At 49.3% G+C, this 21,555-nt stretch overlaps 2 protein-coding genes across 8 annotated transcripts in view; one reads left to right on the top strand and one right to left on the bottom strand.

Moving 5' to 3' along the window:
* The window catches only part of MOCS1 (molybdenum cofactor synthesis 1), a 37,914-nt gene extending 20,127 nt beyond the window's left edge, over positions 1-17,787 (top strand). For 2 of the 6 annotated variants that reach the window (XM_039222582.1, XM_039222583.1), the window contains 8 exons: positions 7,453-7,617; positions 9,739-9,800; positions 10,124-10,235; positions 10,635-10,747; positions 11,173-11,283; positions 13,516-13,636; positions 14,128-14,175; positions 16,203-17,787. In XM_039222582.1, coding sequence (XP_039078513.1) covers positions 7,453-7,617; positions 9,739-9,800; positions 10,124-10,235; positions 10,635-10,747; positions 11,173-11,283; positions 13,516-13,636; positions 14,128-14,175; positions 16,203-16,963 — 1,493 coding nt within the window. In that variant the 3' untranslated portion in view covers positions 16,964-17,787. Of the gene's footprint in view, positions 1-7,452; positions 7,618-9,738; positions 9,801-10,123; positions 10,236-10,634; positions 10,748-11,172; positions 11,284-13,515; positions 13,637-14,127; positions 14,191-16,202 lie in introns of all 6 variants that reach the window. The other 4 variants (XM_039222586.1, XM_039222587.1, XM_039222584.1 and 1 more) reach the window with 2 other exon arrangements.
* A 644-nt stretch (positions 17,788-18,431) lies between these two features.
* Positions 18,432-21,555, bottom strand: part of DAAM2 (dishevelled associated activator of morphogenesis 2) — a 119,365-nt gene continuing 116,241 nt past the window's right edge. For both annotated transcript variants that reach the window (XM_039222580.1, XM_039222581.1), the window contains one exon: positions 18,432-21,481. In XM_039222580.1, the coding sequence (XP_039078511.1) occupies positions 21,260-21,481 (222 nt within the window). In that variant the 3' untranslated portion in view covers positions 18,432-21,259. The remainder of the gene's footprint in view (positions 21,482-21,555) is intronic.

Genomic DNA, 21,555 nt, shown 5'->3' with positions numbered 1-21,555 from the left:
TCTCTCTGACCCTCCCCTGTTCACGCTATCTCTCTCTCCCTCTCTCTCTCAGAAATAAATAAAACATTTAAAAAAAATGTCACTACATTGTCTGCTTATAGTCAGTTTGCTGTTGGGAAAAGTCTGATATCAGTCTGGTTCTTGATCTTGGTAGGTGATACATTCTTTCTCTCTGGAGGTTATTAGAGTGTTTTCTTTATTGCTGATTTTCTTAAATTTTACTGTAATACCCATAGGATAGACTTTTCCTCATTTGTCCTATTGACATTCAGTGGAATTGCCCTTTCAGTATGAAGCCATTTGTTTTAAATTTGGGGAAAATTCTCTCCACTATTTCTTCTGTAGTTCCTTCTTGTCCAGTTTAATTTTTTTCCTGGGACCTTTTTTATCTGGATGTTGCCCCTTCTTCTTAGAGCCTTCACAGTTTTTAAATTACATTTTGATTTCTTACTCTCTTCCTCTTTTTCCTGGGAGAGCCCTAAATCTTATCTTCTAACTCACCATGTTACTATATCTTATTTCTTGCATTTTATACGTTTAGTTACTATGGCTTTCCCCTTGTTCTTTTTTACAATGAAAATTTTTCTGTCATGTCTTTAATATCCTTCGTTATCCCTTCTACTGTAATTATCATGTTTATCTTACATTGATCTGTTTTAATCATTTTCCTTCTATTGTCATATATTTTACAGGGTTTTTTTTTCTTGTTGGGGGGCAGGGAGCTGTAGTTGTCCTCCTCAAGGGTCTCTTTAGATTAGCTGGTAAATTTGTTCCCCTGAGGATATTAGCCATTCTGTTTGGCACTGCTTAATGGGAAAAGATTTAAGGCCAGATCTTGGTAGTTGATAGGCCAGGGGGGCTCAAGAGCTGAGAATATCACAGTTGTTCATTCATGTTTGTAACCTTCCCACCAAGCAGCCAGCCTGGCCGTGGGTGAGTTGTATACCACACAACTCCAGGAGGTGGTATTCATTTAGATTATGAGAATGGCACCTCCTACCATCATGTATTACAGCAACCTTACAAGTCTTCACCTTCAAATCCTCAGGGCGAAGCAGATTTGAAAAGAGGCAGTTACCCTTGATTTTAACCCACCAGTTCTGGGGCTTTGGAGGGGGGTGGACGGAGGAACGAATGCCTAAGGTTATTGTCTGCAGCCCCTCTTCCAGCAGGGCTGTGGTGGATTCCCTGAGTTCAGCTCAGGTGGATTCCCCAGCTAGTGCTCTGGGGTTGTTGACACTGATTTCTTCAGTAAGGGAACAAATGATACTGTTCTGAGGCATCAGTGGATTCAAGCTTGAACTACCTTGTTTTCCTTTAACTGCTCACCTTTTCTGCCTGCAGCCTCAGGCTACAAACTCCCTCCCCAACACCAGTTCAAAGGAACTCTCCTTCTTCCGGTGTTGCTCCTCAAGATTTTCATTTCTTAAAGTTCCTGGATTCTTTGTTTCTTCAGAGTTGATTTGGTAGAAGGAGCCAACAACTACTGCTGAATTTCCATGTTTTACTTTCCCACAGTAAAGCTCTTCTCTTGTTAACCTTGAAAATAAAAACGACCAAGTTATTTTTAACCAGCAGAAATGGGTTTATTCAGGAATAAAAGACAATTGCAATCTGGGACAGACAAGCTGTGGCAAACCAGAGTCAAGTCTGGAGAACAAAAAGAGGTAAGCTTTTTATGGAGAAAAGGGAAAGCCAGGAAGGCCGCTACAAAGGAAGAGTAATGGCCATTGGAGTAAATAGGGAGTTCCGTATAGTGGCTTCTCATTGGCTGAGCTGTTGGCAGGGGGATAAGGAAAGTGTGTCTTTCTCCAACTGGGCCAAGTGCCAGTGTCAAGTCCCTCTCTTCCAGTTGGGTCTGCCAGTGACTGAGTGCTTGAGCGAGAGAGTACCCTCGCCAAAAAACTCCCAACTTCATGTGAGTGGGGTTTCCCGTGATTAATTTTCACACTTTTTAAAACAACAACTTTGATTTTTAAACTTTCATTTTCTTGTTACAAGAATAATACATGTTTATTTCAAAGAAGGAAAAGGAATATCATTACTGTCCAGTTGCAACAACTACCACCATTTTGGCTTGGTGACCTGTTTTCTTCTTTGTATCTAGTTTGACTTTTGTCTCCAACCGTGACCAATATAACCTCTATGTTTCCCAACATCCCTAACATTATTTTACAGTCATTTTTGGTTGCATAACACTGCATCATCCAGACAAAGCATAATTTAGCCAGTTTTCTATTGTGGCTATCTGAATGATTTCCCTCTTTTCTTTATTATGTATTGCTCTCTAATCAACATTCTTATAGATAGAATATTATTTGTGTTCTTAATTATTCTTAGGTTAAATTCTTTTTTTAAAGATTTATTTATTTTGAGGGAGAGAGCGAGTGAGCACACACATGTGTGCATGGGCAGAGGAGGGGCAAAGAGAGAGGGGGAGAGAGTATCCCAAGCAGGCTCCACACTGTCAGCATGGAGCCCAGTGCAGGACTCGATCTCACGAACCATGTGAGATCGTGACATGCCGAAACCAAGAGTTGGCCACTTCTATGACTGAGCCACCCAGGCAACCCTCCTTAGGTTAAAGTCTTAAAAGTAAAATTTCAGGTCACAGGCTTTATAAAGTTCCACATACTACTTCTCCCTAGATACAGAGCTCATCTCCAGAAAAGCTATATTAGTATAGTCTTACATCATGAACATGTGTATTTCCACATACCCCTACCTAAGCTGGGTGTTAATTTTGTGATCTTCTGTTACCTTTTACTCAACCCAACTTCACTTGGGCAATTTACTACTGCTTTCTTCACTTTTGTAGAGCTGAGCAGATTGTATACCAAGATTCATGCATTCAGGTAGTTTGAAGTAAATTTTACCTCTAGATAAGTACATATAAAAATTACCTATAATCTTCCTGATCACAGATAACTACTATGGACATTTTTACACAGTATCTGTTCTCTAGATTTAAATGTAAGCAGGTAGGTTTTTTAAGTCCCATTCCTTTGTGTATACAATTCTGGGAGAATTCTTTTGCTCAATTCAGTCTTGCTCATTTACTCTGCATAGGTGTCCATCCCAGCTTTCCATCTAGCTTGTTTTCTTTCTATAACTGTACTTTTTTTTTTTTTTTTTTTTTTTACTTTCAGGAGTTCTGATTAATTTTTTTCTCTTGTTTTCAGTATGTAATATCCCCCGAGGATATTAATTCTGATTTTTTAAAACATATAATTCACCTACTACCTTATTAGTTTCAGGTGTATAACACAATGATTCAATATTTGCATATATTGCAAAATGAACACCACAATAAATCTGGTTAACATCCATCACTACATATAATTATTTTCCTTGTTATGAGAACCTTTGTGATCTGTCTTCGCAACTTTGAAATATACAATACAATAGTAGTAACTATGGTGACCATGCTGTACATTCCATCCCCATGACTTTATTTTATAACTGATGTGTGTACCTTTGACCATCATCATCCATTTTGCCCACTCCCTATCCCTCACCTCTGGCAACCACCAGTATGTTTTCTTTATCAACAAAATCGGTTTTCTGTTGTTACAGATTCCACACATAAAAGAGATCATAGGGGGTTTGTCTTTCCCTATCTGACTTATTCCAGGTAGCATAATGCCTTCAAGATCTATCCATGTTGTTACAGATGGCAAGACCTTTTTATGGCTAAATAACATTCCATTGTATATATACACCACATTATTTTTTCCGATTCATCATCAGTGAACGCTTAAGTTGTTTCCATGTCTTGGTTTTTGTCAATAATGTTGCAGTGGACAGTGGAGGTGCATATATCTTTTGAAGTTAGTGTTTTTGTTGTGGGTTTTTTTCCCAGATAAATACCCAGAAGTGGAATTGTTGAATCATATGATAGTTCTAGTTTTTAAGTTTTTGAGGAAGGTATACCTTTTCCCATAGTGGCTATGTATATTTATGTTTCTATGTATATTTATGTTTCCACCAACATTGTACAAGGGTTCTCTTTTCTCTACATCCTCACCAACACTTGTTATTTTTTGTCTTTTTGATCACAGCCATTCTAAAAGATGTGGGGTGATATTTTACTGTGGTTTTTATTTGCACTTCCCTGATAGTGATGTTGAGTACCTTTTCATATACCTGTTGGCCATCTTGTGTATCTTTTTTGAAAACGTATCTGTTCAGATCCTCTTCCCATTTTTTATTTAACCTTTTTTCTAAATTTTTTAATGTTTTTTAAATTTATAGCGAGAGAGAAACAGAGCATGAGCGGGGGAGGGTCAGGAAGAGAGGGAGACACAGAATCCAAAGTAAGCTCTAGGCTCTGAGCTGTCAGCACAGAGCCCGACACGGGGCTCAAACTCACAAACCATGAGATCGTGACCTGAACTGAAGTTGGCTGCTTAACTGACAGAGCCACCCAGGCGCCCCTATTTTTTAACTTTTTAAACATTTATTTATTTATTCTGAGAGCAAGTGAGAGAGTGGGGGAAGGGTAGAGAGAGGAGAGAGGGAGAATCTCAAGGAAGCTCCATACCACCAACGAGGAGCCTGATATAGGGCTTGAACTCCTGGACCATGAGATCATGACATGAGCTGAAGTTTAACACTTAACTGACTGAGTTAAGTGCCCAGGTGCCCCCTCTGCCCATTTTTTAATTGGATTGTTGGGTTTTTGCTATCGAGTTGTATTAAGTTCTTTATATGATTTACAAATATCTTCTCCCATTCAGATGTTGCCTTTTTATTTGTTGATGATTTACCTTTTAGTGCAGAAGCTTTTTATTTTTATTTTATCTTATTTTAATTTATTAATTTACTTATTTGGTGCAGAAGCTTTTTAGTTTGATGTTTTTCCACTTGTTTACTTTTGCCTCTGCTTTTGGTTGTCAGCTCTAAAAAAAAAACTATCACCAATATTTATGTCAAAGAGCTTACTGCCTTTATTTTCTTCTAGGCATTTTATGGTTTTAGATCAAGTCTTTCATCCATTTTGAGTTAATCTTTGTGCATGGTGTAAGGTAGTGATGCAGTTTCATTTTTTTGCATGTGGGTGTCCAGCTTTCCCAGTACCATTTATTGAAAATACTGCCTTTTCCCACTGTATATTCTTGGTTCCTTTGTCATAAATTAATTGAGTAATAATTTAAAACCCACATGTGCTTGGGTTTACTTATGGGCTTTATATTCAGTTCCATTGATCTAGGTGTCTGTTTTTGTCCAGTACCATACTGTTTTTGCTTACCATAGCTTTGTAAGATAGTTTGAAATCAGGGAGTATGATGCCTTCAATTTTGCTTTTTTTCCCCTCAAGATTGCTTTGTCTATTTAGAGCCTTTTGTGGTTCTATACACTTTTTAGGATTGTCCTATTTGTGTGAAAAATGCTATTGGAATTTTGATAAAGATTGCACTGAATCTATAGATTGCTCTGGGTAATATGAACATTTTAACAGTATTCTTCCAGTTCATGATCACAGAATATCTTTCCATTTATTTGACTCTTATTTGATTTCTTTTACTAATGTCATAAGAATTTACAGTGTGTAGGTCTTGCATCTCCTTGGTTAAATTAATTCCAATTATGAATGGAATTGTTTTATTTCTTTCTGATAATTTGTTATTGGTATATAGAAATGCAACAAATTTTTATATATTGATTTTGTATCTTGTAACTATACTGAATTTGTTTATTAGTTCTAACTGTTTTTAGTGGATTCTTTGGGGGTTTTGATATATAAAATATGTCATCTGCAAATAGTGACAGTTTTACTTTTTCCCTTCTAGTTTGATGTTCCCTCCCTCCTCCTCCTCTCTCTCTCTCTCTCCCTCTCTGTCTGTCTCTCTCTCTGTCTGTCTCTCTCTCTCTGTGTCTGTCTCTCTGTGTCTGTTTCTCTGTGTCTTTCTGTCTGTCTGTCTCTCTCTGTGTCTCTGTCTGTCTGTCTGTCTCTCTCTCTCTCTCCCTCTCCCTCTCTCCTAAGGTCTGGCTAAAACTTCCAATAACATGTTGAATAAAAGTGGCAGGAACAAATATCCTTGCCTTATTCCTGATCTTAGTCAGTGGTGAAAAGCTGAAAGCTTTTCATCTAAGATGTGAGTTGTAGGCTTGTACATGGCTTCTATTATGTTGAGGAATATTCCTTCTATACCCACTTTTTTTTAAAGAGTTTTTGTCATGAATGGATGTTGAATTTTGCCAGATGAGATGGCCATATGATTTTTATCTTTCATTTTATTTATGTGGTCTGTATCACATAGATTTTGTGAATGTTGAACCATCCTTGCATCCCTGGAATGAATTTCATTTGATCATGATGTATGATCCTCTTAATATGTTGTTGAGTGTGGTTTGCTAATATTTTATTGAGGATTTTTTGCATCCGTGTTCATCTAACTTTGATTTTTAAAAGAATCATCTTCTGTTATCTCTGTCACTTTTCCTTCCTCTTTCATCCTTCTTTTTGTGGAATTCCTCTTACTTTTGCAGCATTCTCCTTAAATGTGTGCTGACTCTTGGCTCTGTACTCATCCTGGTGCCCAAGGCTTCTGTTGGCTCGGCTGCCAATGCTGTTTCTATTTATGTTGGTCATCCTCACCCTTTCAGCTAGCTTCAGTAGTCTAGCCTTGGGGTAAAAGCTATAGCCTTCCCCTGCACACAGGGATGGAAGTAGAAAGCTTACCCAGTTCATGCAAATACAGTTCCTCAGACAGGCCACCTCCTTGACATGCCCAATGACCTCCCTGCCCCCTTTGTAGGTGACTGTTAAGTTGGGGGTACACTAATTCCCCCCCCCACTTTGTACTTTCTATATGTGCTTGGGGCTGTAGTTTCCTCAACCCATGTGATCCCATCTACTTTCTGTCTTTCAGAATTTCTCCACTTCTCTGGACCATTAAAAGCATTCTCTCTTGACTTCCAGTGTTACTGTGGACTCTTTTTATCCTTCTGTTATTTCTAGCGATTTTGGGTGGAAAGGAGGAGGCAGTTTAACACATCATCCAAACACTTGTTTTTTCTCTATACAGAGTATCAGGACCTATGAGTTGGTTAACTCCCATAGTCTTTGAGTCAAGTACACAGGGATTTGAATCTCCACTGTTCTTACTAGCTGTGTGACTTTGAGCAATTTTCTTAAGGAAAGAGAGACTTGGAGAGATTATCTATTAAATGGGAATCATCCTTGTTGTAAGGCTTCAATGAGCTAAGGCTCGCAAAGCCTTCAGCAGAGCCTCTAGCAGAATGAGCACTCAGTGTTTAATCTTTTGGTTATTTTTATAAGGGTTTTTTAATTTTTCTGCTTCCTATTAAGCTAAGCCCAGCTAATAAAGGAGTGCAGAGAACCCCTTTTCCACCCATCTTTTGTGGACCCAGAGTTTCTTCCTCCAGCCTTTCACCTGGCCTCACCAGGAATTGAGCAGCTGATGCCCCCTCCTGTTCTCTCTATAGCTCAGCTCCACCGGCTAGAAGGGCTGAGGACCATTGGCGTCACCACCAATGGCATCAACTTAGCCCGGCTGCTGCCTCAACTTCAGAAAGCTGGGCTCAGTGCCATCAACATCAGCCTGGATACCCTGGTGCCAGCCAAGTTTGAGTTCATCGTCCGCAGGAAAGGTGAGCAGATATAGTTTGCAGTTGTGAGTGGCCTTCCCATGTAGCTGAGGAGCTGTGGCTGGTGCCAGGCAAGGGGCCTGGTTGCCCCTTTATTCTTCACCCCCCACCCTCCCCAAATGTCCTCTGTCTCTATAGCCACATCCTTGGGAAATTTGGGGGATCAGGTGCTAGGAGCTACAGTGACCAATCTCCCCCTGCCCTGCCCTCAGTTTGCCTAGGACTGAGAAAGCTGCTAGTATGATTCCTTTCCATTTTAAAATCAAGATAGTCCCTGGCAGACTGGGACAAGTTGGTTACCCTGTGATGAGCTCTGAGAGAAAATGTGGGACAGCCCAGGGTGGAAGCAGCTGCCCAAGGTCAAGGACAGCACTGCCGGGTCGGGGTCCTGCAGCAGCACACCCATGGCCTCCCCCCGATACCAGGCTTCATCAGGGAGGGAGGAGGTGGGAGGTAGAGCAGCCCTATGCCCCAGGTCTCATTAGGGGAGCATCAGATGTCTCATGGGCCATGGGCTTCAGTTTGGGATGGGAGGTACCCAACATTGAATGCCCTTAGATTTGAGAGCATGGTACATAACTGGCACTTCTTTGCAGGATCAGAGAGACACAGCTCTCTTTCCCCTTCTCTGGAAACAGCTTCAAGCTCCCAGCCCCACCCTCTCTTTCCCTTGCTGCCCCTGATTCCCTGTTTATACCATCCATGTGCTGAGGAAGTGCCCATGGAGTCCTTGCCCTCTGTAAAGAGCTGTTTCAGGTGCTGCAGGGAACGGAGACACACAGGACATTGCTGTGCCTCACAGGCCACTAAGGGCCAAAACCTCTAGTGATGCCACTAGACCACCTTTGCTTGTCTTGTGGAGTTGATTAAAGTGTTACAGAGAAGGAGAGAGAACTCCTAGCAGGGAAGACCTGGAGGGCTCCATGGAGGGTGGGATTTACCCCTATTTGCTGGGGCTTAAGGAATAGGGAATCGGCGGAGGAGTTGGATCAAGGGACCTTACTCTGAAGGGTAACCTTATTTGGGAACCTGCAAGGGCTCTGAGGTGGGAAAGTGGAAAGTGTACTTGTGGGTTTTCCCTACATCCACACATCCCCTGCCTCTTCATCTTCTTTCCCAGAATGAGGATTGGAGACAGTGGACCCTGACATCCCATCTGCTTTCCCATTCATACTCCTGTGTCCACCGCCTCCTTTGGGAGGTGGAGTGCTTTACAGAAGAAGAAACTTCTAGATTATCATAACGGCATTATGTGTGAAAGCTGCATTTTCTTCCCCTTTCCCTCCCTCAGTAGGAAACCATGGAGGCCGTCCTTTGGCCACCCTCCCCCGAGGTGATGGCCCAGCTGTGAATCACACACCATTGCCAGGCTGGGCAGGGTGGGGGAGGGGCCAGCATGCAGGAGGCGCTCAAATGTGTGGGTGCAGTGAGCGCAGTGAGCCGGGCAGCGAGGAGGAGCCAGCCTGGGATCACATGTACTATACGCACAGCAAAGGCTTGCTGGCCCTGGCACAGCGCCGGCATGTGGTAGGGGTACAGTGAGAGTACACACAGCAAAGCAGTGGACAGACTGTTGGAGAGCACTGACAAGGGAGTCCGGAAACCTGCCTTGTACAGCCCACAGTGTGAGGCCTCGAGCAGGGCACTCAGTTTTCCCATCTAGACAATGAGAGGGGTCACCTGGATCAGGGTTGGCACAGTACAGCCCACCAGCCAAATCCAGCCCCCTGCTTATGTGTTTTATGGCCTGGAAGCCAAGAGTGGATTTTACAGAGAATATTTGTAATCAACTTAATTATAGGGAACATGAACTGTGAACCCCCACTTAAGCAAAATATTATCCCAGCAAAAAGACTTCTATTTCTCCATTATATTTGTTGAGCTATGTTATTAAAAAAAATTGTACTCAATTATTGGACTGTATGAGTCAATACAGTCTTTACAGCTATACCTAATAATAGCCTTAATTTCATCTCTCGGTCTTCAGATCCTAAAATATTTACTATGTGATCCCTGGATTCAGTGATGCCTGAGGCTCCTTACAGCTCTGGGTGCTTCCCCATGGGTGTAAGGGGGGCAGGGGAGATGGAGAAAGTTCCTAGACCCTTCTCTCCCTCCTTGCAGGCTTCCACAAGGTCATGGAGGGCATCCACAAGGCCATCGAGCTGGGCTACAGCCCTGTGAAGGTGAGGACGCGTTGCTGCTCTTGACCTCTGACCTCTGCCCCTCTACCCTTGGTCTTTCACCGCCAGCCTCTGGGCCCGTGGCCAGTGCAGCCATGCTGTATCCCCCACCACTTCCTTCCCTGTGGCATCCAGCCTGTCCCTGACCCCCTACGAGGGAGAGGAGAAAGCCAGTGCCCCCTTGGAATCCCCAACTTGAGGCCTGGGGTGGGGAGATCAGGAGTGGGCCCCCCAATGGAGAGAGTCTGGGCAGACGCCAGACCCCCAGAGCTCATCCCTGAGGGAACGCAGGGAAGACGCCCTGTGGTTCTCTTGTCCGTGGCCAGGTGAACTGTGTGGTGATGCGAGGCCTAAACGAAGACGAGCTCCTGGACTTTGTGGCCTTGACTGAGGGCCTCCCCCTGGACGTGCGCTTCATAGAGTACATGCCCTTCGATGGTCAGTGACCTGTGGCGGGGAGGGAAGAGGAGGCTGGGCCTGGGGGCAGAGCTGGACCAGTGCCATGCTGCGAGCATGGGGGATGGGCATATGGAGGGCTCTGGCAAGGGTTGAGTGGGGTGGGCAAGATCTGACCATGTCGGTGCTGCTGATCCCGGGTCCTGCTCTGTGTGTAGGAATTTCTGCAGAGATGATGGGGTGGGGCCTGGGCTGATGCCCGGGCTGGGGCTATGATGGGGCATGGGAGACCTCTCAGAGTCCAGGGTGGGTTTGGTTTGACCCACGTGTTTTAGGGCAGGGCTTCCTGACCCCCAACCCAAGCGGCGATGTGGGAGGAAGGACCTGAAGACCCGGGGCCCCTGCAACCCTGTGACTCCGTGGTTTCCAACCCCAATACAGGCAACAAGTGGAACTTCAAGAAGATGGTCAGCTACAAGGAGATGCTGGACACCCTCCGGCAGCAGTGGCCAGAGCTGGAGAAGCTGCCCGAGGAGGAATCCAGCACAGCCAAGGTTGGGGGCGGGAGGGTGGGGCAGGGGAGGGAGCAAGGGCTGGCCCTGAGGTCAGAATGCAGCAGTGGGGGTGGTACCACGCAGCGGCAGGCATTACCTTCTGGCCACCTCCTTATGGACAAAGCAGCAGGCCCGGCATGGGGCGGCCATCGTGCCCGGTCATAGGCCACATGCCGGTATGTGGTGGAGAGGGCCTTGGAATCCATAGCAGTTTGCTCTCAGGCAGGCCCAGTGCAAGCAGAGAGCTCCTGGGTCCTCCCTCCTGGCAGAGTCTTCTGCCGGCTGGGGGCCTTGGGTGCTTCCTTCCTGGGGCTCCTCCGGAGAGGCTGTGCAGTGGGGGCTCTGGTGCCGGGGAGGGAGAGCTGGCCCTCTTTGGCCCATCCATCTCTGTCCCTCCCCCACCCTTCTTTCCCTCTTCACCCCAGGCCTTTAAAATCCCTGGCTTCCGAGGCCAGCTCAGCTTCATCACATCCATGTCTGAGCACTTCTGTGGAACCTGCAACCGGCTGAGAATCACAGCAGATGGGAACCTCAAGGTACGTGTCCCCTTCCCCACAAGGGCCCCTTGCCACTTGTGTGTTGTGACTATCACTTCCCACTCATGCCCCCATCTGGAGGGGAGACTAGCAGGATACATTGAGTGGTTCGGGAAATAGTGTCAGATTTGGGGGGCTCCTGGGGGCAGAAAGGTGAAAGTGAACTCATGGCCTGCCTTCCTAGGGTCCCCGGAGTAGCTTCGGGTTGATTGGGGGCCACTTTCCATGACTCTGTGTTACCGAGATGGATGGGGGAGAGGTGAAGGAGTCGGTATGCACTGCGCTCCAGCCCCCACCCCAGTTGGTCCCTTTTTGGGCTCAGCTCTGAAACCATCGTCTGTTACATCTGACAGCATGTCTGTGCCTTCAGCCCTGTGGGGAGTGTCAGAGAGGCATCGACATACCCGCTCCCGTGAGAGGCAGTCTCATTGGTGAGACCAAACAAAAAACTGATGTGCAGCTGTGCATAAGTCTTTGTCAGATGAGTGGCTGGACAGGCCCAAAGGGTGGTGGACGTTGAGGGGTCACCGTATGGACGCTGGTGAGCCTCGAAGGATGAAATGAAGGCAAGGGGGAACACTTGTCCGGGATTCATACTAACATAGCTGGGGCAGCTTCACGCCAGGAATGGAGACACCATGTGGTAGAAGGCTCGAATGCCCAGGAAAAGAGGTGCAGCGTGTGTTCTGCTGACAGCGGGGTGCCGTGTTCTGTTGATAGTAGGGTGCTGTGCAGCTTCTGGACAAGGCGGGACATGACTTCCGTTCATGTTGGAGGAAGGACAACCCACTGGTTGAATTTGAAAATAGGAAGACTAGTCAGATGGTCGTTTCCCTCTGGGTGTAGGTAAGAGTGTGAGGTGAGTGTGGGAAGGGAGAAGGAAGGACCTTGGCGCTGCATGTGGAGGGTCACGAGGGCATCCAGGGGTCAGGTCAGCTGTGGGACTTTGTTTACCACAGGGAGGAGGGTGATAGCAGTTTAGGTGCATTGAGTTAGACGTCCGAAAGGGACCGCCCGGCGCTTGTTCAAATGCTAGTTTTCTTTGCTGTTTTTTTTTTTTTCCCCCTTTGGGCTGGAGACATGGAGTCGCCATCACGTATGGGCCAGCATCTGTATAGTCAGGGCCCCTGCAGGAGATGGAAGGTGCAGTTCTGAAGAGAATGTCATGGAGAGGCTATTTCTGGTGCAGGGTGAAGGGGGCTTAGGAGAGATGTCAGCAGACAGCTGTTCCCACCCCGCAGGGAATGGAGGAAGTGATGTCACCAGAGCCTATGCAGAGCTGAGGCCTGGTGGAGGGGAGTGGTCACCACCTGACCTGACAGAGCCCAGAAGTGGTGCTTGGTCTCCCCAGTCTCCCAAGGGTTAACCCAGGCGGAAGCTGGCTGGAGGGCAGCCCGGAAGGTGGAGTCTGTGGGGGCCTCAGGGTTGCAGAGTGGAGCCTGTGGCCTGGGGGCGATGCAAGGGGGGTGATATGAACAGCCCAGTGAAAGGGTGCACCTTCCACTTAGATTTTGTTTGTATCTTCTCCATTCCTCAGTATCCATGGGGCCAACTTGTACAGAGCTGGCACACAGTAGGCGCTTTGTATGGTTTTGTGGGAGGATGGTAGGCATCTCGCTTTCTGGGACTGCCTCATCCACCCCTGAGCCCCCAGAGCACCCAGCCTGCCTCAGGAGCTGGGGAGCGTCGAGTCTGAATGGGCTCAGGATCCCACCTCTGCCAGGTCCGTGCTATTCAGCCATTAGTCAGGATCACACCCCGGAGTGGGCGTGGGGACAGGCAGGTAATGTCTGTGAGTGTGGGGACCAGGAGGGGACCTGCCATGTCCAGGGCCACTGGCAAGACTCTTCTCTAGCTGATTGGGGTCCATTCTCAAGGCAGTGAAGAGGCTGTTGTATGGGACGACTAGGAGAAGGCATGGATCACGTCTTCATGTGTCATCTCTGTTGGCCACTGTTTAGTTTTTTATAGTATGTTCTACAAGCTGAAGGTAGCATGTTCATAAATCAGATACAGGCCTCGGGGTGTCTGACTTCCTGTCCTTCCGGCCTCTCTGACTTCACCATCCAGCCCCTTCTGCTCTTCAGTGCAAGAAGTCCTGTCTGGAGTATGACCCAGCCACAGGAGGCCTGGGTGCTGACATTCGGCCCATGGGGAATTCTTCGGATGGGGGCTGAGGCTTGGGACAAGGGAGGCGTGTGTTCTCCTCACCCCCATGGTGACCGCCCACAGGTCTGCCTCTTCGGGAACTCAGAGGTGTCTCTTCGGGACCACCTGCGGGCGGGGGCCTCTGAGGAAGAGCTGCTGCAGATCATCGGGGCCGCTGTGGGCAGGAAGAAGCGGCAGCATGCAGGTGAGGGGTGGGCATGGGGAAGGTAAGGCTGGCTGAGTGGGCTGGGGAGGGGGATGCTGAGCGGACAGAGCAGAGCTTGGCAGGGACCCAGTGGGCCTCTGTGCCGTCCTGGTGTCCAGTCCCTCCTGTGGCACCTGTAGACCGGGGGCGTGGTGATGGTTCCCCTCCCTTGGGGGCATTGGCACAGCAGAGCCTTGCAGGAGAGGGGACCCCAAATTCTCTTGGGCCATCTTATGGGGTGTGGGGAAGACCGGTGTCACTGTACCTCTCTGGAGGGTGGGGTCCGGGCATCCACAGACTGCTTTGGCTCTGTCGCGGGTGGCCTTGAGCGTGCAGCGGGGGCTGTTTGTCAGGGTGCGCCTAGGTGAGTGCATGACCCTGGGTTGTCCTACCGCTGTGTCCACTGTCGGTTTCAGTGAACTCTCCTCTCCCCGCCCTTCCCCTCCCCCTTTCCTGCTTTCCTCTCCCTCCCCATCTTTCCCTCACCCCAGGCATGTTCAGTATTGCCCAGATGAAGAACCGGCCCATGATCCTCATCGGTGGGTGACCCATCAGTACGTAACCGCTCACCCCTGTCACTGGGGGGTCCTGTGGGGTGGGGCCCCCGCCACAAGGCACCCCCAGGTTCTCATTTCATCCTGGTGTTCTCATCCTTTTCTCCTGTTCGACCTCCATCTTTTTTCACCCCTCAAGCTTTACTGGGGCTTCTCTTCCCTGTCCGTTGCTCCCCCTCACTTTACATGCCACAGAAATCATCATTCCATCTCACCAGAAATTGGGGCAGGGGGTCCTCTAGGTTTATGGTCACTAAGTTGTTCCCCAAAAATGGAGCTCCTGGTTAAGACAGAGACCTTGTCCTTGGCTCTAGAATCTCCCTGCTGGGTACCATCTCAGGCACCTGGGCAGATCTTGAGGCAGCGAGCTAAGAATGCTATTGACCTTTTCAGGGAGGCGGCAGCCAGGACCTCAACTGCCTAATTGCTTAACTCCTGGGAACTTGTGTGCACAGGACAGTTCTCATGTGTAGGATGCTTCAAACAAAACACCTTTTTTAATAAAGTCATATGTGTTCTCTGGCTAGTCTGTGAGGAGCTTTATAGATGATGCTGCCCGCTCTGGCAAATGCCCAGGCTAGATCAGGGGAAGCCTTGCCCCCTTGGCCACAGCCAGACCTGGGCTTCTGAATTGTACTGTTGGGCAAGAGAAGGCAGTGAGAAAAACTAGGGGAAGGGATTCTTTCCCTTAGAGATTGGAGCCAAGTGAGTGCAGGGGCCCAGAGGAAGGCAGGCTGGAGGGCTCAGAGACAGCCCAAGGATGGCCTCCCACCTAGCCACCCAGAGAAGGGAAGGCAGCTCACCAAAATGCTCCATGGGGAAGAGAACCTGACCATCTGTCTTCCATCACCAGCATCATAGTCGTACGGTTGGGCTTTGAGCCATGCCGACCACCTTGATGGCAAGGAGTGGGCGATGCCTTGGTGGCCTCCCTAGGACATTGGGAAGGCAGGTGCCCAGGACATGGTGGGAAGCTGGAAGTTGGGAGGCCTGTTTGCCTCATGAAGTATATTATTCCTCTCAAGGACATAGAGAAATAAGTTGGTCTGGTTTCTATGAAACCAGGAATTGCCTAGAAGAGGTCCTCCAACTTTCATGCACATGAATCACTTGGGGATCTTGTCATTTCAGAGTTGAATTTGGGAGGCCTGGGCTGGGGTTCCGCCCTGGACCATGCTTTAAGTGACCAGAGCCTGCAAGGCTCCCAGGGCCCTTGGCACCATTTGGGATTACCCTGTAACTTTGTAGGTACCTCCAGTGTCCTTGAGGGGCTTAAAAGACATTATTTAAATAGATAAAATATTTCCCTTGGTATCTTAACTGTATAGATGCTATAATTACTATTAACTCTTCACAGAGAATGTAAAGATCAGAGTAACTGTAATTGTAATTCAGGCTGAGACCTTGCTGTAGTTTTTAGAAAACACAGGGACACGGAGAGGTCATGTGATTGGGCTGCAGTCCTCAGACCTTAGGTGTTTCTGTACTTCCTTCCTTTTTGTTTAGAGAGAGTAAGAGTGGGGGGCGGGGCAGAAGGAGAGAGAGAGAATCTTAATCAGGCTCCACGCTAAGTGCAGAGCCTGATGTGGGGCTCGATCCCACAACCCTGGGATCATGACCTGAGGCAAAATCAAGTCAGATGCTTAACCAAAGGAGCCACCCAGGCACCCCCAGACCTTAGGTGTTTCTGAAGAGAACTTCAGCAATGAAGTGTTGGTGTGGAAGGGAGCCCAGGAATGCCCATGCCACCACTGTGGGCGCCTGGGCACTGGGGACACTGTGCCCTGCGTGCTGCCACCTGCTGACAGGGGCCGCCAACCTGTATTCCAGGCCCCTGTGTCTGCGTACCTCCTGCTTTCCCTTTTCTCCCTGTGCTCTCTGCTGTTCACCCCTCTCCCTCCAGTGGAAGCAAGAACTCAAGGTGGGGACAGGGCAGGGGTTGGGGAAGAGGTGTGGAAAGAAAATTTCCCTTCTGGACTTAGTCTGTCTTCTCTTTCCTTCTTGCTTTTCAGAGTTACTTTTGATGCTCCAAGATTCCCCACCAGCCATTCCAAGCATTTCCTCCCAGGACCCCTTTCGTGTTCAGGGTATAAGACACAGAGTGAGTTTCTCCAACCAGATGGCAACTTTGTGGAAAGGATGCCGGGGCCCCGGGGCCCGTCTCCTTGCCCAGCGGTGGCTGGGGTCCGGCCCCTCTCAGAGACGCTGCAGTTCCCGCCTGGACTCAGATACCAACCCAAAGTGCCTTAGCGCAGTGTCCCGGACTCCTGCCACCGCCTCAGGACCCCCGCCAACCTCGGACCAACTAACCCATGTAGACGCAGAAGGACGCGCAGCTATGGTAGATGTGGGTGGGAAGCCGGACACGGAGAGGGTGGCCGTGGCCTCAGCTGTGGTCCTCCTGGGGCCCGTGGCCTTCAAGCTTGTCCAGAATAACCAGCTAAAGAAGGGAGATGCCCTGGTGGTGGCCCAACTGGCCGGAGTCCAGGCCGCCAAGCAGACCAGCCAGCTGATTCCTCTGTGTCACCACGTGGCCCTGAGCCACATCCAGGTACAACTGGAGTTGGACAGCACACGCCAGGCCGTGGGGATCCAGGCGTCCTGCCGGGCTCGGGGCCCCACAGGGGTGGAGATGGAAGCCTTGACCGCGGCTGCCGTGGCCGCCCTCACGCTGTATGACATGTGTAAGGCTGTCAGCAGAGACATCGTGGTGGGGGAAATCAAGCTTATTAGCAAGACTGGGGGCCAGCGGGGGGACTTCCATCGGACTTAGAGAGTTCTTGCCCCTCCCCCCTGGGCCCAGCCAGGCCAGGATGGGATGCAAGTTCCTGCAACCCCGGCACTGTTGCCCTTCACCAGTAGGATACCTGAGGTCCAGCCCCCCACCCCCTCTACTGCCACATGCTCTGTAATGACCCGCAAGGTCTCCTACGTTCAGAGAGGAAACCAGCGGGCCTATCAGCCTTCCTGGACACTACGGTCGTGGGAGGGGGTCACCACGAGCAGTGCCAGCAACCCGAAAAATCACGTCGTCTGAAATAGTCCCCAGATACCACATCCAGGTTTAGACAGTCCCGTTCGTGACTTCCACTTCTCATTTTGGGTTTTCTCTTCTTCTCCTTCCTTGGGGAGAGAATAAGGGCTCACGAAGCAGAGGGAACCCGCTTTGAGGAGGAAAAAACACGGCTTGCATTAAGAATGTTCCACGGCTCCTCTAAAGCAGCTCTGCCTTCCCGAGTTTGTAGAGTCATAATGCCCCCCCTTCTGTTCTTGCCTTTCTGCCACCCCTCTGAAAGGGCCAGTTAGCATCTCCCTTTACCCTACTCTGTGTCTCGTCAGACTTGCAGGATTTTGGCTTAATAGCTGCACTTGACCTGCCAGCTCCCTTTCCTGGGCCCCATCCCCCTTGAACAGGACCTGCACGGGCAGCAGCCCTGAGGATTCCTGGCCGAGCACACATCCCACACCTGGCCCTGCACACCGCTGTTCTGCCCACCACCCACACCCCTTTATTCTGGAACATATCAGGGAAAGAAGAGAGCTGAAGATTGCCTTCACCCTCACAGCGCACAAAATAAAGCCACAATGCCAACTTTGGAGGTGTGAGAATGAGTATCTGTGCAGAGGGCACCCAGCTGCTATGAATTCATGCCCACCTCTCAGCCCTGTCCCAAAGCCCATCCCCAGCAGCAGGGAAGAGGACCAGGAAGGATGCCAAAAAAGCCAAAGGGTCATGTTCACTGTCTATCCTCTGTCTTCCCTGTGAGAGAAGGCAGGAGTGGCATGCACCCCCGTGCAATGAGTGTCAGGTGGGGTGGGGGTGGTCCAAAACTCATCGCTGGCTTTGCCAGCTATTTGAGAGCAAGGGGATGCACTTAGTGGTTCCCGGTATGCACATCCCCAAACACTGTTGGCTGGGTTCTCCTATGCAGATAGGCATCTTTGGGTCTATCCTCAGTGCCCCCCACCCTGCCTGCCTGCCTGCCTCCCCTCTACCCTACATGCAGGTGTGCTGGCAAACATTTGACAGCCAGCTCTTGGGAGAAGAAAAGGCCAGAGTCCGTGGCTGCTCTCAAGCTACCGTACAATGTGAACTGGCTTGCCAAACTTCTGAAAACGTGGCTATTGGTGCTCTCAGAGCCGACATGAGCCAGCTCCAACACCCCACTGGCTACGACTGCTCTCTAGCACACCTCAAGTCGCGGCACTGGAAGAAGGCCCAAGTTTCAAAGCAGCCTGGATGGGGATGGTATGGATTTAATATTTTTTAGTATTACAATATATTCTTATAAAAATGGTGCAGGTAAAAAGGATGCTGTAGATTTTGTACATTAGCCTCACTCATCTGAGACAACTTGGTGAAAGCAGCCGTGGCATGGAGGCATCCCTGGTAGAAGCTAGAGGAACAGTCATGGCGCCCCAGTTGGTGACAATGGGATGGGGGTGGGGAGAGCCTGGACCAGACCCTTCCCCATCCACCTGGAGAATTTTTTCCTCCCGCTGCCCTAAACACACCTGAGCTCCCTTACCGGGGAGGAAGAGCGGGTGCTGCTGCTGAGAAGGGGACAGGTTGCATTAGGTTAACTGAATTTTATATTGGACACAAAATTAGACAGCTGGAGAAATGTACCTGAAGGTGGCAGGAGGGGCAAGGAGGGTGCTGGGAAAGACCAAGGAAAAAATAGGCGTAAACATATAGCATATCAAGGACCAACTCAACAGTCTCCATGGGGCACCAGCCCCTTCTTGCTGAATCAATTATAATGGTCCATGGTCCAAGGCACTGTTGGAGATCTAGCCACTTTACTGGCCAGAGTTAGAAAATAATAAATAGAGAAGGAAAACTCTTTTGGGGTGCGAAGCCTGAGCCCTGGAACAAGATATGTGTCCTCTGTAAACAGTTAAACCAAAGTGTGCTTTTCTGTGGATCCAATATGTCTTGGACAGCTTCTGTATTCCTTGTCTCTCCTCGTGTGTATCCAGTCTTCCATGGTGAGTAGGAAGCCCACAGTTTGGACGTGCTGTTGGATGGAAGTGGAGCCCTCCCTTGTTCCTTACCCTTGCAGGGGTAGGTTGTCCTCAGCCCAGCCAGTTTGGGAGAGGACCTTCAGAGACTGCACCCACAACCTTCCCATCATCCCAAGGCCAGCTGCTTATGGTGGGGGCAGTCGGGTATACAGATGGGTTTAGCCAAGCCCTCTACAACTGCTCTTCCTGGAAGCCTTCATCTCACCTTCACCTGGACTCCAGGATGGCCTCTTCTGTTGATCCTGGCCAGGCATTTGCTCAGGTCCCTCCCCCTCAAACCAACACACATGCTGGGCTCACCAACCCTATGTTTCTTTCCCCCACCCCATAGCTACTCTGGCCCTACCCCAGGAATCTGATGTAGGGAAAAGATAAGATAAGCAGCTGGAGAGTGGGCCTAGCCCACCAGTGTGTCCACTGGCAATAACCCTGAGCTGGAGGGGTAGGTTGGAAGTTGACAACAAAGGGAAGGGCAGGAAGATAGACTGGTAAGGAGCTGGTTGATGGAGGGTCTCAGAGGATGAGAGGTCAACTCTAGGAGGAAGAAATGCATGGAAAATAGGAGCGTTGATGGAGTTGATCTCCCTTCTCTTAGAAGACAGAAGTTTTGTTTAGACACAGCAATTGCCCCCCACCCCAAGGACAGCTCAAGATGGACAGAATGGAAAGTAACAGTGGATGGGAGGACCAGTATGGACCTCTTGGAAGTTGAAGAACTAAATTGAGAGGTGGGTCCCATCTACCATCTCTGGTACCCAGCCTTCCACCTTTGGCTCGTTCAGGCAGCACACCCCCAAGAAGTTGGCCTTTCTCTTCCATATACCATCTCCCTAGCTTCCTCTGCCTGCTCTGACTCCCAGTCTGAATGCCTCTGAGCTCAATGTAAATGCAGAGGGCAGCTCTGGCCCTTCAGACCTTCTCAGGAACAGATACCCTAGGGCCAATCTTAGACAGGTATTCATGGTTTCAAGTGGTCTTTCAAGGTCAGAGGAGAAGGGAGGTCACTGTGGCTTCTGCCTTGAGGCAGACATTGGACAAAGAGTTTGGGATCTGATGAACAGTTTAGTGGTAGACCAGGGAGCACTAGAGTGGAGCTCGGCATTTAAGTGCTGCCCTATAGCGAGGGACTATCAGAATTCCCAGCCAACACCATGTGGTCTCACTTCAAGATACTGGTTGGGTTGTACAGAGGAGGTGTGAGGAGTTTTGTTCCAGGGTCCCTAGGCCCAAGGCACGAGGTGTGGTGATGAGCGGGATCTTTCTTGAACCCCTTCCTTTACCAGATTCATCAAGTATCTGATCGCCATAATCATGGGAAACCAAAGGTGAGTGTTCTGAGATTCAGGATTAGTAGATAGGATGGAGGTGGCAGAAGGAAGGAAGGGAGAGGGACTTAAGACATGCAAGAGAGGGGCCAGAGGACTTGTGATGTCGGCAACAGGCACTGCTACTGTGTCCTGATGACTTGGTCCCTGCATCATACTCCCCGCACTTTTTCTGAAACATACCTAGCTAGAATATATAATGCCTCTTCCTTTTCCATCCAAGGGGAAAGTTTGCCCCCAGATCAACATTCCATTAAGCCTCCCCTTGGGGTATGAGGACCTGCATTTTCTCACTCTGGCTCTCAGGGTGCCCCCCAACCTCCATTAACTCCCTACCACACATGACATCTGAACAAAGCCCATTGGCCCTGTCCAGTCTAGATCTAGAACACTTGTGTGCCAACACGTGGGTGCTCTTGCTGGGGGACAGGGAGGGGCAAGGCTCCTTCAGCCCGGCCTGCCAGGGGTGTCCAGGCCCACCTCAGAGTGACCCTGGGGGCCATGATTCAGAAAGAATAACGGAACAGGAGCTGAAAGGAGCCCCTTCAGGTAAGTGTGGGGACACCTGGTCCTGCCACATGCACCTCCCCCACCCCAGGACCCAGCCCAGGGCTCTTTCAAACCGAGCACCAAATTGTTTAAGGATCAAGGCTGCCTGCACTTAGCCCCTCGGTCCATCCCTGTCTCCCACCTCCTGTGGTGGCCAGTCCCCCGGGTCAATAATTTAGCCTGCTGATTGCCCGTTCCCGGGTGACTTCCAGGGCCTGGCTCCCTGACCGCTTGCGGCTACGCTTGAGCTTGCATAAGTCCTTGTCAAAAACTTCCCCCGAGCGCAGGGCAGACACCAGGTCATCGAACTCGCCTCCTTCCTCCAGCGTGCTGCCTGCGTGGACCTTCCGCTGCCGCTGCCACCGCTCCCGCTCCCTCTGTTCCTTCAGCTGGAGGATGAGGAAGAGTGAGGGGCTGTCAAACAGGTGGCTGTGCATCTTGCAGGCCCCTCTTGACACACCCT

Source organism: Hyaena hyaena, unplaced genomic scaffold, assembly GCF_003009895.1.
Source record: "Hyaena hyaena isolate Hyena2069 unplaced genomic scaffold, ASM300989v1 scaffold_1161, whole genome shotgun sequence".
Classification (NCBI taxonomy): Eukaryota; Metazoa; Chordata; class Mammalia; order Carnivora; family Hyaenidae; genus Hyaena; species Hyaena hyaena.
This window is presented reverse-complemented; position numbering and strand designations above follow the sequence as displayed.